The 17,921-nt window shown below is 39.9% G+C and overlaps 1 protein-coding gene across 1 annotated transcript in view; it reads right to left on the bottom strand.

The window, feature by feature from the left end:
• COL28A1 (collagen type XXVIII alpha 1 chain) overlaps window positions 1-11,868 on the bottom strand; it is a 184,047-nt gene extending 172,179 nt beyond the window's left edge. The window contains exons 1-4 of the mRNA XM_005678961.3: window positions 11,778-11,868; window positions 8,146-8,303; window positions 6,774-7,330; window positions 325-345 (exon numbers count right to left, since the gene is read on the bottom strand). Coding sequence (XP_005679018.1) covers window positions 325-345; window positions 6,774-7,330; window positions 8,146-8,266 — 699 coding nt within the window. The 5' untranslated portion in view covers window positions 8,267-8,303; window positions 11,778-11,868. The remainder of the gene's footprint in view (window positions 1-324; window positions 346-6,773; window positions 7,331-8,145; window positions 8,304-11,777) is intronic.

The raw sequence follows: 17,921 nt of genomic DNA, 5'->3' as shown, positions 1-17,921 counted from the left end.
TGAGCAGTGGGTATTGAGACCCAGTTAGGATGAAGGAAGCAATATCAAAGGAAGCAAAACTGTTCCATGTGCATTATCACTGATTCCTAAAACCACTCTCTAAAATCATTTAAATATTTCCTACTTTTTCTAAAATTTCCAACCTGCAATGGATATGGCAACATAAAAGAAATTAAGTGGCTGCCTCAAAATAGAGCAGCTCATTTTTTAAAAGTAAGGATTTTTATTTAGTCACACCTTACCTTCTAATGTGAATGATAATGCTGATTTGATTATGTGAGCGTTTTAGAGTAATTCATAGTAATCAAAGCATGTGGTGCTTACCTTCTTTTCAAATAAGATATCCTAGGAGGGAAAAAAGAATGAAACATTAACTCAATTCATGATTCTGCTTCCAGCTTCTTATTAGCCTTAATTATTCCCAATGGGATATGCAGTTTCCAAGAAGAATAGCAATTCAGCCTTTTTAATCTTATAAAAGCAGTAAAGCCCCAGCCAACCACCCAAGGAGCACTCTGAGCCATATACTAATAGAAGACATGAAGGATACTAACATTCATTAAAAATATTTTTTTCTGGAAACTTCATCCTATTGCATCCCATGTTTTCTCTCTTGTTCCTTTTTATCAGCTCTAAAATCTCCATAGTTTGGCTACAAGCTCAATAAGCCATAATGAGAATTTTCTTTCTTTTATTTACAAAGACTTATGTAATTGTGTTGGAGAAGGGAATGGCATCCCACTCCAGTACTCTTGCCTGGAATATCCCATCGACGGAAAAGCCTGGTAGGCTATAGTCCGTGGGGTCGCGAAGAGTCGGACACGACTGAGCGACCTCACTTTCACTTTTCATTTTCATGCATTGGAGAAAGAAATGGCAACCCACTCCAATGTTCTTGCCTGGAGAATCCCAGGGACGGCGGAGCCTGGTGGGCTGTCGTCTATGGGGTTGCACAGAGTTGGACATGACTGATCGACTTAGCAGCAGCAGCAGCAGCATGTAATTGTGTATTTTCTCTTCTCTATTTTTCTATCCCTATGTGCTGTGCTATGCTTAGTCGTTTAGTCGTGTCCAACTCTTTACAACCCCCAAGGACTGTAGCCCACCAGGCTCCTCTGTACATGGGGTTTCTCCAGGTAAGAATACTGGAGTAGGTTGCCATGCCCTCCTCCAGGGGATCTTCCCAACCCAGGGATCGAATCCAGGTCTCCCGCATTGCAAGCGGATCTGATTCTTTAACATCTAAGCCACGAGGGAAGACAGAATACTGGAGTGTGTAGCCTATCCCTTCTCCAGGGATCTTCCCGACCCAGGAGTTGAATGGGGTTGTTCGGCACTGCAGGCGGATTCTTTACCATCTGAGCTATCAGGGAAGCTATTTTATCCCTACACAGATGTGCATTTATTGTTTAGCATTAGAACATTAATTTTAGGGTGATAACTTCATGAACTATTAATGAGCCTTAGAAGTCAGTGTGGTCCAGTGGCTCCTTCTGTCATAAAGAAATTTGAGACACAATGCTGTGGCTTGCCCAAGGTCACACTCTTGGGCTGAGCTACCTGACCAAGCTCAGCACTATTTCCTACTTAACCACACAGAGATGAATTAGCCAGAATATTTTTCAAAACTACTTTCAATTCATAAGTTTAGAGAAATTCGCAACGTGGTTTTTGTCAGACCTTTAGGCCTCACTACTCCACTCCAGTTCAGCGGGCTATTATTACCCGAAAAGTATACTGAAGATCATGTCTGCGTCAGTGGACACAAGCTATGTTTGCAGATAGAATTTATTACTCTCTGAAGGTAGAATTTATGTGTCAAATTAACACCTTATGACTGAATCTGAGGGGTAGATCACACATGATAAAATAGAAAATGGAAGCAAAAAGCACTAGAATATTTGTTGTAAGTTGTTAAAAATAAAGAATGTAATGAGGAAGCTAAAGATAAGTCAGAGCTGTACCTTTACAGAAGACTCTGCATCCTTTTAGTTTTGTTTTTACTCTATGTTTGTTTTGATACAAATGAATTATTTAGAGAAGATATAGCAACATGCTTTAAGTAGTTCTGGTGATTTAATCAGAGAAAAATTTAGACTAGGAATTAAGTGTCATCTAGGATTTTCATCCTGTTTCCACCATTGTCTAGGCCCCTGACCATGGGCAAGTCATATAATCCCTGCAGTTCATTTTCCATGCCTATAAAACTAAGACGCTTGACCCCGTGGTCTTGGGAGCGGTCCAACTCTGGCCACATTCCGTATCTACCAAAATCAGCATCTCAACTATGCTCTTGTTCTCTTGCCCTACCCCAGTGATTTTAAATTACTAGGCAAAGTAAACCCAGGCTGAAAGCAGATGGGATACTTGTGTCTTTAAGAACTAGTAGGTGATGTGGACAATGGAAACTCAGCTAAACTGACAATTTTAGTGTAAAACAGCATTACCCTCTCCAGAATATTTGGCTGTGCCTATTAAGTTGAAATTTATATACTTTATCTCTAGGCTGCCCAGGATAAGTCCTGGCTTCCACCTGTGATCCTGACATACTTTCCAGACATACCTTAGAGAAATTCTTGTATAGTTCAGCATTCATTGTTTTTTAATAGTGAAAAATTTGAAATAAAATATCCACCAATAATGGAAAATCAATGTATTGAATTTATATATTTTAACAGATAAATTTCCTAAAAAGTTGGTAGAAGATGAATGCCTAGATCATGATCCAAATTGTGAAAATATTGAAAATATACACCAGAAACTTGGTTTTCTCTGAGAGGGAGAGAAGGAAAAGAAATCTGAAAGAGAGGCAGTAAAGCAAGTAATAAATCCAGTCAGGCTGTAAAATAGCTACTGAAATAAAGAAAAATGCAAAGTTGTGTCCCTTTATCACCTTTTTATACTAAGCAATGTCCTTACAGATCTTCAACTCATGAATTTAGCCGTTAGTGTGGCAGATGTGTGATTTTACACTTTTTTAGCTTTTCCTTTGAAAATTCAATTTCTGTTTTGCCACATTACCTTTAAATGTATGTGCCATGAGGCTTAAAAGCCATAACAATGCAACGAATTATTTTTGGAACCCACTGGCTTTTCTGTTTGCTTGAATTTATATTTCCGTGGAAACAAAAATGGATCCAAACCGCACAATAGTTAAGACTGTTTCAAGCAAGAACAAAGCTGCATTCCCTAAGGACACTTGTAGTCCATAAACCCCAGTGATACAGAATACCGCACAGCAAGCTGCGTGGGAAGGAGAGCCTAGACTTGGCGGGCAGAGAAAGAGGAATAGGATGGTTGTTTGGAAATGGTTGGCCTTCTGGATGATTTTGAATAAAGGAATGCGAAGGACCAACTCATTAGTGGAATGTTGTTCTATATGTCAAAGTTGATAAGGATAAAAGGCATAAAGACCAATGTGGGCAATCAGACAAAGGAAGCACCGAGGAGGGACATTTTTAAAAAGTGGACAGAGCTGGAGGCTTGGAGAGTAGTAAGGCATTTTGCTTAAGCAGAGAGGCAGGCCATGTGGAGAACAGTTGGGAAAACGTGGTCAAAGCCAGAGGGAAGGGCGTGTTCAGTGAAAGTCTAGGTGAATACTGTGCTTTAAATGAAAAAGTATAAATAGAGAAAGGACCTCATCAGAGCAAAAAGGAGGGGCATTTTATTAACAGAGTCAGAGTTTTATGATGGTAGATATGTGGGGAAAAAGAAGTCTAGACTGGAATTGCCAATTTTGTGAGTGACCATGAGGTCAATGCTCTCAGAAGGGAACAGGAAATGTGAGGAAGCTGCCAAAGTTACCAGCATGACAGCAAGTGGGGTGAGAATACAGAACTTAGTAGGCAATGATTACAAATCCCACGACAAAAATAATATTTGCAACTTAATATAGCAGAAGAAGAGCCATTATCAAATCTCAGAGAACAGAAATAAGGCTCTAAACAGAGGAGGCCTTGAAAAACCAGGAAGTGGACCATGCTAATAAATCAATGAAGCCTAGGATTCTAAAGATGATACAGAAATGATGAAGTTGATCCCTTCTTGCTCTGTGAGGGAGAAGATGCACTAAATTAATGTTTTTCTTAGTACTCTCCAAATAAAGAGACCAATTTGTTATAATCATTATTCCCATAAAGAGTTTTTTAAGAGTTTAATGTCGGAGGTAATAAACAATTTTTTTTAATACCCACATACTCTCTCATGCTGTTTTAAAGGACCATGTAATATATCCAGATGGTTGGTTTGAATGTGTTTCTCTAGGGTTCAGTACTGTTCTGTAAATCATAATAAGACAGAAACACGAATATTTTCTTCTTGGAGTCATCAGGTCTCTCTTGGGTAATTTAGAACCATTGTTTTCAGGGGTTCTTACATGGTACTCCCTGATAGAGGCGCCAAGGAATACGCAGTGATTCCTTGATTTGTCTGAGCTCCTGCAAAATCTATTCACTGTGTATACTCTTGTCCATAAATTCAACTAAAATCTACTCTGCAATGGAAAGAATAAACTGACAATACAAAAAACCACCCAGATGAATTTCAGAATCATTACACTGGGAGTATGAACCTGACACATGATGTGAGCTTGTTTATATAAGATTCTAGAAGATGGACACTAATTTAGGTTGACAAGTCAGGTCAGTAGTACCCCAGGAACAAGGGATGCATGTATTGCAAAGAGGCGTAAGGAAACTTTTAGAGATGACGGAAACGTTCTGTATCCTATTTGTGTTGGTGGTTTCATGGGCGAATACATCTAGAAAAACTCACAGAATTTTGCACTTAAAGTAGATGAAGTTTTGTGCTTAATACATAAGTAACATTCTTTTAAGTCAAGTTCATGATTATTTCATAATAAAAAGTTTAAAAAATTGAACTACAGATGTAATAGAAACAGATTAGGTAAGGACTTTTTCAAATAGTCTGAGCAAAAGTCCAGTTTTGCTTCCTAGACAGTGGCCATTTGAAACATTGATACTTAGTATATATCTCTTTGAAAACCCCCATGAGCTGTTTGGATCCTGCAATTTGTTTGGAAAGCAGCACCTCCTTCTAAGAAATGGCTTGTTCTCAGAGCTTCCATCTGAACAAACAAGCCGAAACCAGAGGATGCTACGGAAGAGCAGAGTCGTTAGGATGCTTGGTCATTTTTCGGTTTCCCCAGAAACAGTTTGGCTTAGGATGTACTGCCAAGAGCCTGCGCTCTCAGTTAGGCAGGAGTTCTTAGCCAGGGTGTGTCTGGAGGGAGTAGGAACCTCCTGAGCTGACACAGCTGGCCAAACAAGGAGCTGCCTGTCCTGGGTCTTCCCCAGGCAGCAGCAGGTGACTCATTATCACAACCCCAGGGTTCTTTCCTGCACATGCTGGGAACTTCTGTCCCATTCAGTGGTGAGGACTCAAATTAGGTAGAGGCAGGGCTAGGCAGTTAGCCTGAACCCCCTGCACGTTCATTTTCCTGCAGAAGAGATGCTCACGTAAGCATTCACCCCAGGCACCTGGGACTGAGCCCATAGTCCGAGGTCTAGGCAGAACTGCCCCCTCGTCTTCCCTTAATGCCTAAACTTCAAAAGGCCAAAAACAGCAGTAGATTTTGGAGGAGGGATGTTTCTTAACTGTTTCAAGGAATTTTTGCCTGAGAAAACCTTTAAAAAAATTACTCTCTTCTCTCCCAGTGTAACTTTAAAGGGTCAAGCATGCAGACTCTGGGGTCTTTGCCTGGCCTTAAATTTTCAACTATAAAATGGAGATAATAAAAGTACCTACATCATAAGATTGTTGTAAACATTGAATAAAATAAAATCTATAAAGCACTCAGAGCAATGCCTAATACACAGCACTCAAGACATAATCACTGTCATTTAGGCATGAAAAACTCAGCATCTTGTGCTAAAAGCACCTGAGAGTAACAAAATCAAAGTAATGTTGGGAAAAAGAATTGAGAGAAGGGGCAAAAGGAGCAAGACAATCTCTGAAAGAGGGCCTGAGGTTTTTTCAACCGATAGCAAAGAGCCATATGAAGTACTCAGGACCTAAAGGACACATGAGCCTAGCCCTCCTATCAAGAATTTTTTTTTAATCAGCATTTTTAAGAAAATTAATTTTTGACTCTTAACAAAGCAATGGCCTCATCTCCAGGAGTTCCTCCTTGAGAAATGTGGTGAAGAGGAATTTTGTTTTGATTGCTTTGGCTTGTGTTTTCCCTAGCAGTGAGGAAGGGTTCTTACAATCAATAAAGAAAAGCAGTGATACCGCCAATTGTGACTTAAAATTAGATGACCTTGTTAACACCTAAGAAGCAAGGAGATAAATTTTCAAAATGGAAGCACTTGAGCATAATATGGCAAATGGTGAGACAAAGGGTCAAAAAATATCTGCACAAGTGGAACAGGAAAAAAAGAACTTAAGACAAATATGGCAGATTGCAATTTGACCGCAAGTCGAATGCAAGTCAGCAGTGTTCCCTGAGCCCACGATGCACAAACAGGAGTCCCGGATGGATGACGGGAAGTGAATCCTTCCAAAATCTTCAGCATCGGCTGATAGTAAAGTTAGGAATGCAATTACAGAGAATTAGCCTGGTACCTCCCCAGTTTACCTGGTGCAAACTGTCAAGAATATAGAGACACATCAGAAAGATTCTTCTTTCCATTTCAAAGGTAGATTTTTTTTTCCCTTTCATCTTTTTGACGTATTATCCTTTCAGAATTTGTGAACAAATTATCAGCATTATAATAAGAAATATATATAAAATCAACACATTAGGTACCTACCAGGCGATCCTGAATTTTGTCGACAAGGGTTGAATCATTCAACAGGAGAATGGGTACGCTGGGTAAATCCCCAGATATCAAGCGCAGTTTGGTTTCATTGACTACAGTAGAAAGGCCAATGGTGATAAATAATATTCCTGCAGTTCTGGCATCTTCAGAGATACTTTGAACATCTGGATTCTTTGGATGGTCAATGCCATCAGTCATCAGCACAGCCACTTTCACGCCATCCTTACGCCCTTCTCTCTTAAGTAGCCTCGTTGCATTGGCAATGGCATAATAAGAGAAAGTACCTTGCCCAATGAAATTCATAGACTTGACCCTCTGTTTAAAAGTCTGTAGATCCTTCCAGGAGGAAAAAGGTGGATCAATTTGGACAGAGCTGCTGAACTGAAGGGCTGCCAATTTGATGTCATATTTCAAGGAGCCAACTGGGGTCAACTGAAATATCTTGTCACTCAAGCTACCCACAAAATCTTTTTGTTTGTCAAAGAGAAAAATTTTGGAACTTTCCGAGCTGTCCACGATAAAGACAAGATCTATGAAGCACATGGCGTCTGAAATAGAGGAAATAGGTTAGGCAGCATCCTTGTCCCCACTTGTAAAACAGCTTTGCATAAAGAAAGCCCTGAGGTGTGTGGTCTGAATAGCTGATTTCCAAGAGGAGAAGGAAGTGAAAAAGAGAGGCACCTTAGAGATTGGGCTGACATAGTAAATAACTAAATCTTTTTCCAAGTCTTCAAATTCTTTTCCTCTTCTAAAATAATGCAAATCGAAAGCAAATACCATATATTCTGAGCATCTTCCCAAGGTAAAACTTACTTAAAGTGAGAGGAAAAGAAAGTACATTGTAGTTTAAAAAATTCAACAAACACTAGGCAAAGTTGTCTAGAAGTAAATAATACTCTGCCTCACTATCAGATTGTGTAACATATTGGTGAGGCCTCATCTTGTTTGGGTGCAAATTTTTTTTTTTTGACATTTTTTAAATCTAGGGAGAAAATGACTGGACGCATCGCATTGCAGCAGTGCTGAGGGACAAAGAAACCTAATAGAACTGAAGGTTGAATCCTAGCTCTGTGACTTGCTAGATAATTTGCCTGCAGCTTCAAGCATGCCACTTCACCTTCTGGGCCTCAGTTTCTTTATCTATGCGAGTGGCATTCTCTGTTGTGCCCATTCAAGTATGCTCTGTAAGTACCCATAGAAGTATGCTCTGTAAGTATGTAAGGTGCCTTATGATCATATCAAAATAGAATATCACACATATACATAAATATGTGGTTTGCTGTTTATACCAAGTGCTATTTGGAAAAATTCATATTAGGGTTTTAAGAAACTAAAACTAACAAAGATAAAACATTTTTTTTACCCTGGAGATTTTTCCTTGCAAGTAAATTGGTCTTTGAGCCTTTCTTTCTTTGTCCATATATTACTTGACTCATAAAAGCTGGCAAAAGCAGGAGACAGAGGACAAAATGTCTGTTCCACATTATGATAGATGGTGAAAATTCATCCGCCGTGTAGCACCTTTAATTTAAAAAATCAGTTATAAATACTTTAATAAGATATAGAGTTTGCTATTTTTAATTTCAAGCCCGTAAAATTGAAAGCTAGCATGTGGAAAGAGAAAAGGGTTTTTCATTCGTATTTATGGAGAATTATCCACATGGAGATTTTTAAAGTTTCTAATCTAAATAAACCATGGCGACACAACCAAATTTCTAGCAATGAATATTTTTGTATATTCAAAGAATTACATCCAAGTAGTCTGAATTTCCCATTATATTATGGGGAGCAGCTTTATTATAGGGAGAGCTATTTAAAAACATTTCAGTCCCACTCTATATGATGACTGTGTTTCAATCACAGGGTCTGTTTGACATATCCACATTCTCCAAGGTAGTATCAGATTGCTGCAAGGTTGTTTTACCCATTTTCATTATAACTCCTGACCATGCCAACATTTTTACAGGGTTGTAGAGAGCCACCACGATTTCAGTCTTAATATTACATGCACAATTTCAATGAGTTTGGAGGTCGTCAAAAATTGAATTGCCCTTCTGTTTCCACAGAACCCCATTTTCTACATTTACTTTGTTAACTTCATCTCTGCTGGAGTTTCAAGCTGTCCTACAGCTGCATATCCAGTCAGTCAAAAGAGTATAAGAGCAAAAAAAAAAAAAAAAGGGAAACAAATTTGCTAAGTGTTAGCTGGAAGAACTACGGGACAGATATAGGACTTGAAATCAGGAAGCGATCCCCTCTGAAAGGCCCTGTAAAACTATTTTCCTGGGTAGATTAAAATATGATCCTGTATTTAAATCCTCAGCAATTTTCAGCGCTCAGTAAGCCCAGCTATGTACCAAATGCCTTTAAAAGCCACAGACTTCCCTGGCAAAATAAGACTCACGTGTGGCTAGCTCAGTGTACCTGAGAATGGAAGTAAGAAGGCTTATTTTGAACCCCATCTTTTGCATGGTTTGGAAATGCTTGCCAGCTTGAAGTGTATAGACTTTAGAAGTTCTGGGAAAAGAATCATGCTTTCCTTCTTTGGCACCTTGCCTTCAGGGAATGGTAATCTGGGAAACCATGAGCATGATTTTTTCCAGACTCTCAACGGGGTGGGGGTGTTGGGGAGGGAGTCAGAAATACATGCTAAGGCAGTAAGGAATGAGATGGGAGACTGATTTCTTCATACATGCCAGATGGAGAAGCCCCAGTGAGAAGCAAAGCTATCGGACTGGGGATGAATCAGTGGAGAGCTCCATGCCATAGTCTGCTCCTCAAATAGCCTCGATTAGCAGGAAGCTTCCTAAGCTGACTTTGTATCAGTATGACCAAGTGTGTGTGCTGTGTGTGCTGAGTCGCTCAGTCATGTCCAGCTCTTTGTGACCACATGGACTGTAGCCCACCAGGCTCCTCTGCCCATGGAATTCTCCAGGCAAGAATATTGGAGTGGGTCGACATTCCCTTCTCCAGGGGATCTTCCTAACCCAGGGGTCAAAATCATGTGTCCTGTATTGCAGGCAGATTCTGTACTGTCTGAGCCACCAGGGAAGCCCCATATCTCTTGGCATTTGCCTCAAATGCAATTGACTAAATGTTAACTGCTTTTCAGACCCAGTATGCTAAGATTTGGAGACAACTAGGTACTAATGGCACCCCACTCCAGTACTCTTGCCTGGAAAATCCTATGGACAGAGGAGCCTGGAAGGCTGCAGTCCATGGGGTCGCTAAGAGTCGGATACGACTCAGCGACTTCACTTTCACTTTTCACTTTCATGCATTGGAGAAGGAAATGGCAACCCACTCCAGTGTTTTTGCCTGGAGAATCCCAGGGATGGGGGAGCCTGGTGGGCTGCCTTTTATGGGGTTGCACAGAGTCGGACATGACTGGTGACTTGGCAGTAGCAGGTATTAAAAAGGACTTCCCTGGCAGCTCAAATGGTAAAGAATCTGCCTGCAATGCAGGAGACCCCAGTTCAATCCGTGCATCGGGAAGATCGCCTGGAGAAGAGAATGGCTACCCACGTCTGCATTCTTGCCTGGAGAATCTCACAGACAGAGGAGCCTGGTGAGCTACAGTCCATGGGATCGCAAAGAGTCAGACATGACTGAGCGACTAACACTTTCACATTTTCACATTCAAAGCTGTGTAGCAAAACGCAGCCACTGTTAAATTTTCAGAGGGGGGAAGATGTATAACATCATGTCCCTGGTATCACATATGACTTCTTTTTTTTGTTGACCCTTGTACTTAAAGAAGTTCTCAGAAGTTCTGGAAATAAGAGACTGAAAATTTAATTTCATTGAGAACAAGAGAGATTTTACAAGCTTGTAGTTTATGGATCAAGACAACTCTTCAAAAACCTAAAGGAGGAGATTCCCATGCAGGATCCTGAGATGAAAACTACTATTTCTCTTATTTGCAGGCATCATTTTGGGCTTCGGAAATGCTGGCTTTAAATAGATATCTTTCCCCTACACTAGGTACTTGCTCAGACAGTTTGTTGACGTGTAATTATGAATTCATAACTGAAGCCTTCTATATATATAATGTTCCCTAACACAACTGATTCATTAGCAATAATCACAATATCTCATACTTTACTACTATTTGTTCTAACATTTTTTATCTAGTTCTCTGAAACCAAAGTCATGCTGTTTCTTTCCGATATTAGCCAGAGGACACCCTTACACTTTCTCTAGTTTCTCAGTTCTACTATCATCCTGAAATCTCTTATTAGTTTAATATCTTAAGAGCCCACTCATTTTGGATCCCTTTTGTCATGCTTTATTTTGCCTCGGTTTTTAATACTTCCCACCTTTCTTTCATTTAGATGTTATATACAAGCAAAATAGGTTTCAGGGAAAAAGAGTCATTAGTTAAATAAAGGAAATATAAACCTCTGTGCTTACTACAGTTTGCATTTCATAAATGCAGAAACAACTGTTGCCTTTAATCAAATGCCATAGTTTTGGCTTTTTTGTGTGAAATTTATTTGGGGTAAATATCAGGATCAATAAATCCAAGAGAACTTATATTTTATGACTTTTTGGAAATAACATTATCTTTCAGCAAAGTTTACTAATTTTATTCACAATGTTTGCATCTCATTTGTTTTGCCATGAAGATAAAGTGATCGGATACTTTATCCAAATCGCTAAACTTACCATGTTATAAAGCATTCTGCAATGACGACTGAATTATAAAAACGTGTCCAAATTAAGAAAAAGATGTCCCAAAAGATATTAACAGTATAACAATGCTACACAGTAGGCTATAAATTAAAAATAAATTTTAAAATAGCTTTAAAATTTACATTTTTCTACATTTTAACAATTATTATTTCCCTGATAATATAATTAAAGTAATAACAAAGGATAAAAAAATCTGATAAGCTTTCTTCACATAATAAATATGTAAACTGTTTAGTCTTCCACAGTTCTTAGATGTCTGAACTAGTTTCGAGTGATTAAAACAAAACAGTCATGTCTTACCTTATAAAGTTTATCAAACAGGGATTAGAGACTGGTTAAGCAAGTGCCAACAGCAAGGACCATTGCTGAGGATGGAGCTGACTATTTGATATTGTTCTGTTCAGTGGGAAATAAGAATTGTCTTTCCCTTTAGATCTTTTGTAATTCTTTACTCATGTTTTTTAGACTAAATTAAAGCAAGAGTGGCTAGGCATTTGGCCAGGGTGCAAGATCTGGGTGGGATCAGTGAGTAATTTAAAGGAGCAGTGCCTTTCATAATAAGTCTGTGCTTTCCAGGCTGTTGTAAAAATAACCTGGGCAGATTTTCTACAGTTTAGACATTTATTGACAGCCTGCCTTTGTTTGTCAGGCCATGTCCTCTTTCTGGTCCTTTGCCCAGGAGTTGCTCGGTAAGATACTATTGCTGAAGAGCTCTGTGAAGGAGAATAAATCATACCAGCTTGAGTGTGTATGCTAAGTCGCGTCAATCGTGTCCGACTCATTGTGACCCCATGGACTGTAGCCCACCATGCTCCTCTGTCCATGGGATTCCCAGGCAAGAGCACTGAAGTGGGTTCCCACTTACTCCTCCAGGGGATCTTCCCAATCCAGGGGTCAAACCTGCATCTCCTGCATTGCAGGGGGATTTTAGTGACTATAATTATAGAGTTAGGATTCCAAAGAAAATAAGGTCTTGTTGTTGATGTTTAGTCATTAAGTTGTCCCAAATGTTTGTGACCCCGTGGACTGTAGCCCACCAAGCTCCTCTGTCCATGGGATTTCCCAGGCAAGAATACTGCAGTGAGTTTCCATTTCTTTGTCCAGGGGATCTTCCCAACCCAGACTCAGATGGAAATCTGGCTTTTCAACAGAGGCAATGGGTTGATAATTATTGAAGATAGGTGATGAGCATAAAAATTTGTGATTCTAGTCTTTATACATTTGTGATTTTAAAGAAGTTTCATAATCAAATATATAGACTATTGTATAGAATTTAGTCCTGGTTCTGTCTCTCACATGGGGACCTCAGTTTCCCACTTATGAAGTGAAGGAGGGAATTTGATTATTTATCAAGATTCTGTTAAACTGTAACATGACGAGGAGAGTTACATGACAAGGTCAATATTCTGAGGTCTCTGTCCAGGAAAGGTGATCACTGTAGTCATTCCATTCTCCTTTTGTCCTATTTTCTACCTGTGGTTACAGCCTATATTATTAATAAATCAATATTTGTCACTGCAAAACATATTGCCAAGAAGCCACTCGACCCCTACACAATTTATAGCAGGTTTCTCTACAGACTCCCTCAAGGATCAGGAAGAGCGAGATGGTCAGAGAAAGCAGTAGAAGTGTTCATGTTATAATTTAGAATCAGCTTTCTCAGGAAGACATTTTAGCATTTATATGTCCGCTTATAGTGACAGTAATAGCTTCCATTCCATGAACTCTTTACCAGGTGGCCAGGCACTGGGCTAAGTTCTTCACACACATTATGGGATTTAATCCTCCAAAAGCAAATCATCTGCTGATTGTTAGGACTGAGGGTTTGTTTTGCAGATAAAGGATGCTGAGAAAGAGAGGAGCTCACTGATTTGCCCATGGTCTTGCTAATGCTAGAGAATACCAGAATAGGATCTTAACTCAGATCACTCTGATCCCTGAGGCTGCGCCATTAAGTTTGACATCCGTGTGAAATGTGAACATTTTCTTTGCCTCCTCACCATGTAGCAGGTTTTGAGCAACTAAGGAAGTTTTGTGGGACTTTGGTAATAGAAAAAAGGAAATAATGGATATATCACAGAAGTAACAGCGGAATGACCTAGGAAGCAACCGCATATGTGTCTTAAATAGGCTGAAGATGTTAGCCGCATATTTCACTTTTGTGAGATGAGAGTCATGGATCAAGGAAGTGGCAGTTCTTCAGAAGATCAGCTCTTTTTCTTAGGGTAGGTTAACAACTTGCAGAAAAATAATACCTCAAGGCTGCAAACAGGTGACTCCTGAGGTGAAAGATGGGACTAAAGACTTCCTGCTTTAGAACTCTTCTGATTGAAATAAGTGAGGGGTCAGAACCCTGCCTACTCATTCACTGGGGTACTCATCTGTACCCCCAAAGGCAGATGTGCTTACTCAGTCATGTCCAACTCTTTGTGATCCCATGGACTCTATCCCACCAGGTTCCTTCATCTATGAGGTTCTCCAGGGAAGAATATTAGAGTGGGCAGCCATTCCCTTCTCCAGGGGATCTTCCCAACCCAGGGATCAAGCCTGGATCTCCTACATTGCAGGCAAATTCTTTACCATCTGAGCCACCAGGAAAGCCCACCTCAAAGGCAGATAGGGTACCTCAAACCTAACATTTCCTGCCTTTCACTCTCAAGTGTGGAAATCGCCACTAAGTTGACTGGGTAGATGACTCAAAAAAAAATCTTGTGTTCTATTCATTTATATAAAGCAATTTGATTTGTAACCAGAAGAACAATGCACAAAGGAACATTAATAAAGCAATCTTAACCCTAAAGGAGGGTCTTGAATTGGTACACACACAGACCAAATAAAGGAGCAGAGATAACAGTATGACTAGAACAAGGCAACTTGGAGTCCACGCCCTTCTGACCGTTGGTCTGCAGCAGGCTTTATACAGAATGATAACGCACTATTTTTGCTATTACTGCTGCAGGTGGCCTAAGTAAACACCCCGTAAATACTTGTTGAATGAATGATAATTAGTAGTTTTCAAGTGTTCATCAATCACTTGAGAATCATGATACAACAGATTGCTGCTGCTGCTGCTGCTGCTGCTGCTGCTGCTGCTGCTAAGCCACTTCAGTCGTGTCCGATTCTGTGTGACCCCATAGATGGCAGCCCACCAGGCTCCCCCGTCCCTGGGATTCACCAGGCAAGAACACTGGAGTGGGTTGCCATTTCCTTCTCCAATGCATGAAGGTGAAAAGTGAAAGTGAAGTCGCTCAGTCGTGTCTGACTCCTCGCGACCCCATGGACTGCAGCCTACCAGGCTCCTCCGCCCATGGGATTCCAGGCAAGAGTACTGGAGTGGGGTGCCATTGCCTTCTCTAGATACAACAGATTGCTCTCCTTCAAAGCACTGCTAGACAGGAAATCCTTTTTTGAAATGTTTTAATTTGTTGAAATATTCAACCATATAGAACCTATGTTGGTTGTGTTTGTCTTGGTACCAATGCCAACGTCTCCATTTCAACAGTGATGATTTTTTAGGGTCCAAGGATCGTTTAAAAGGAACCAAAACCTGAGATGACTTGTGAATATTGGAAGGTGTTATGTGCCTGGGGTTACAGAAACACCAAAAGGGCTAGTAACATATCAGAACAGACTTGTCTCATAGTTGCATATCTGGACCAAGACCAAGGTATAATTTAGTGTTTCACAATCTTCTAATTTCACCTACCTCCCAGACTCCTCATCCACAGTAGAAAAGAACATTTTCCGCTGAAAAAGGAGAAACCAGTGTCCTTCTCACCCAGCTTGGAGAAGTTAGTCCTTAGCCGTCTATTTTCTTCAGCACAAAATGTTGATACAGTAGAATACCTAACACTGGTCCCAAAGCTCTGGAGGTTCTGTGATTTGTTATCTTTCTTGACTCCAACTCGATGGACATGAGTTTGAGTAAGCTCTGGGAGCTGCTGATGGACAGGGAAGCCTGGCACGCTGCAGTCCATGGGGTCGCAAAGTGTCGGACACAACTGAGCGACTGAACTGAACTGAACTTGAGTCCGACAGATACTCTCTCATGTCATTCACCATAAATTAGAAAGACGCCCAAATGGTATTGGTCTACTTATCAACTAAGGGAAGGATTCAAGGCATTCAATGACAAGGAGGTGAACATTATCCTTGGTAATAAAATGTAGAAATTGTGCCATCTCTTACATCTGGAGCAGCATGGCTCCTTAACATCCATCTACATTTTTTTTTCTTTTTTAAAAAATTTATTTTTTAATTGGAGGGAAATTGCTTTATGCTGCTGTGTTGGTTTCTGCCATACAACAACTCGAATCAGCTATGATTATACATATATCCCCTCCCTCTTCCTCCCCTCCCCTCACCCTACCCCTCTGGGTCATCACAGAGTGCCAGGCTGGGCTCCCTGTCTTATATAGCAACTTCCCACTAGCCATGTATTTTGCACGTGATAGTGTATATTTCAATGCTCTGTTGATCCCATCCTCTCCTTCCCCTGCTGTGTCCACAATTAAAAATATATATATTTGTTTTTATTTGGCTGTGTCAGGTCTTAGTTGCCTGTTGCAGTGCAGGGCTTCTTTCTAGCTGTGGTGCGTGGGCCCAGGTGCCCCGAGGCATGTGGGGTCTTAGTTCCCCGGCCAGGGATGGAACACATATCACCCTCACTGGAAGGTGACTCCTTAACTCTGGACCACTAGGGAAGTCCCCACAATTTTTCTTGTATTATTTACTCTCTATCTATCTATCATCTTGCTTTATTATTTGCCACCTGATCCTCAGCTTGAGTCTCATATACAACAAGAGGGTCCTAGAACCCAGCGGCAGCATAAATCCTCATCGACCAATCTTATGACTGTGAAAATCTTTCTCTAAAAATTTCATTCAACATTCATATTTTCTCTTTCTGTACTATTCTTTAGTAAGAGCAGATTTCTTATGAAAAAACAATCAGAGTGCTATCTGGAAATTTTTTACAATTTTCCTTTCTAAGAAATATCTGGAAGTGTACAGGTCTTCCTCTATCATAGGTTTGAATGTCCAAGTTTTTAAAAAATTATTCCCTTCAGTGAATAAAGAAGTCTTAACTTCTTCATGCAGAATCCACCCAAAAAGAGAAATATAGGATCTACTTACTAAGCTTTGACCAAAGTCTGCTTTTTTAATGGGGAAAGTATTTTCTGTTTTTTATTTGGCTGGTTTTATTTTCAGGTGTTAGCAAATGTGTTGTATCTTGGTAAATTCTTCCATTTCTCCACTAGATGGTAGTTAGACTTTTCTTATATTGGGGACAGATAGTAGCATCAAATCTCAGAACCTGAGGGAAACTTTGAGACCACTTTCATTTGATTCTTCCATTTCACAGATGATAAGGTAGAGGGTGGGTGTTGAGACTTATCCAGAGATCATCCCCTGAGATAGTGAGGGAATACAGTTAAGATCTTTGTACAGTAGCCAGCCATCTTTCACTGTCCCTAAATACCCCAGCAGGTCTCTAGGCCTTTGTACAGAGCAGGAGAAAAAGGAGGCTGTTATTTGGCCAACAATTTATGTTTCATAAATGTGGATATTTCCTTTAGTAAAAACTGGCTCAGGGGAAATTATCATGGACTAAATTCCAGCACAATAACAAGTCTCATCACTCACTGTAAATCTTCATGCCTGGGTCATCAAAGGTAATGAACACCATTTCTGAGGGCTCAGAGTTGAAGAACTTTCTCCTCCTGGTTTGGGCAAGGTTGCCAGAGTAGCCTTGGATTGTTACAATGATTTGAGTAAAATGATTTGGTGCATATTATTGATACCCGATTGAAATAAAGCCAGTACTAGAGATAGATATCATCACTTGTATGAGTAATAAGTTATAGAAACTCAACACCCTTGTGAGTTTTCTAGTCGGTCCATTTTGGTGTTCCATAAGAATATTCAACCAAGTTTTTTAAATAAATCAACCAAACTCGTGGAACTAAAGTATCTTCAGAACATTAAGTAACTTATTTCTCATATTATGTCAATCCATTACAGCTCTGGTTCACACAGCAATGTCCCCAACTGAAGTAGCAGTCATCTTTTTTTTTTTTTTCCCCCGAGTTACACCTAAATTATATAGCTCCTTCTATACAATAGTTTGTTTCCTCCTCTGTCCTTTTAAGTTTGTACAAGGGTAAATTATTCAAAGTTTACAGTGAAAGGGACTTGAATTCATGTTTTACTATTTAGGGTATGAAAAACCTTTCAATACTATGCTCAGTTGCTCAGTCATGCCCGATGCCGTGTGACCGCATGGACCTAGGCCATCAGGCCCCTCTGTCCATGGAATTTTCCAGGCAAGACTACTGGAGAGGATTACCATTCCCACTCATACTCCATTCCACTTATACTTCATTCAATACAAACCAAGACAAATGTAAAATACCTAATATAATCATTATTCTTTGTTTATTT

Source organism: Capra hircus, chromosome 4, assembly GCF_001704415.2.
Source record: "Capra hircus breed San Clemente chromosome 4, ASM170441v1, whole genome shotgun sequence".
In the NCBI taxonomy this organism is placed as follows: Eukaryota; Metazoa; Chordata; class Mammalia; order Artiodactyla; family Bovidae; genus Capra; species Capra hircus.
This window is presented reverse-complemented; position numbering and strand designations above follow the sequence as displayed.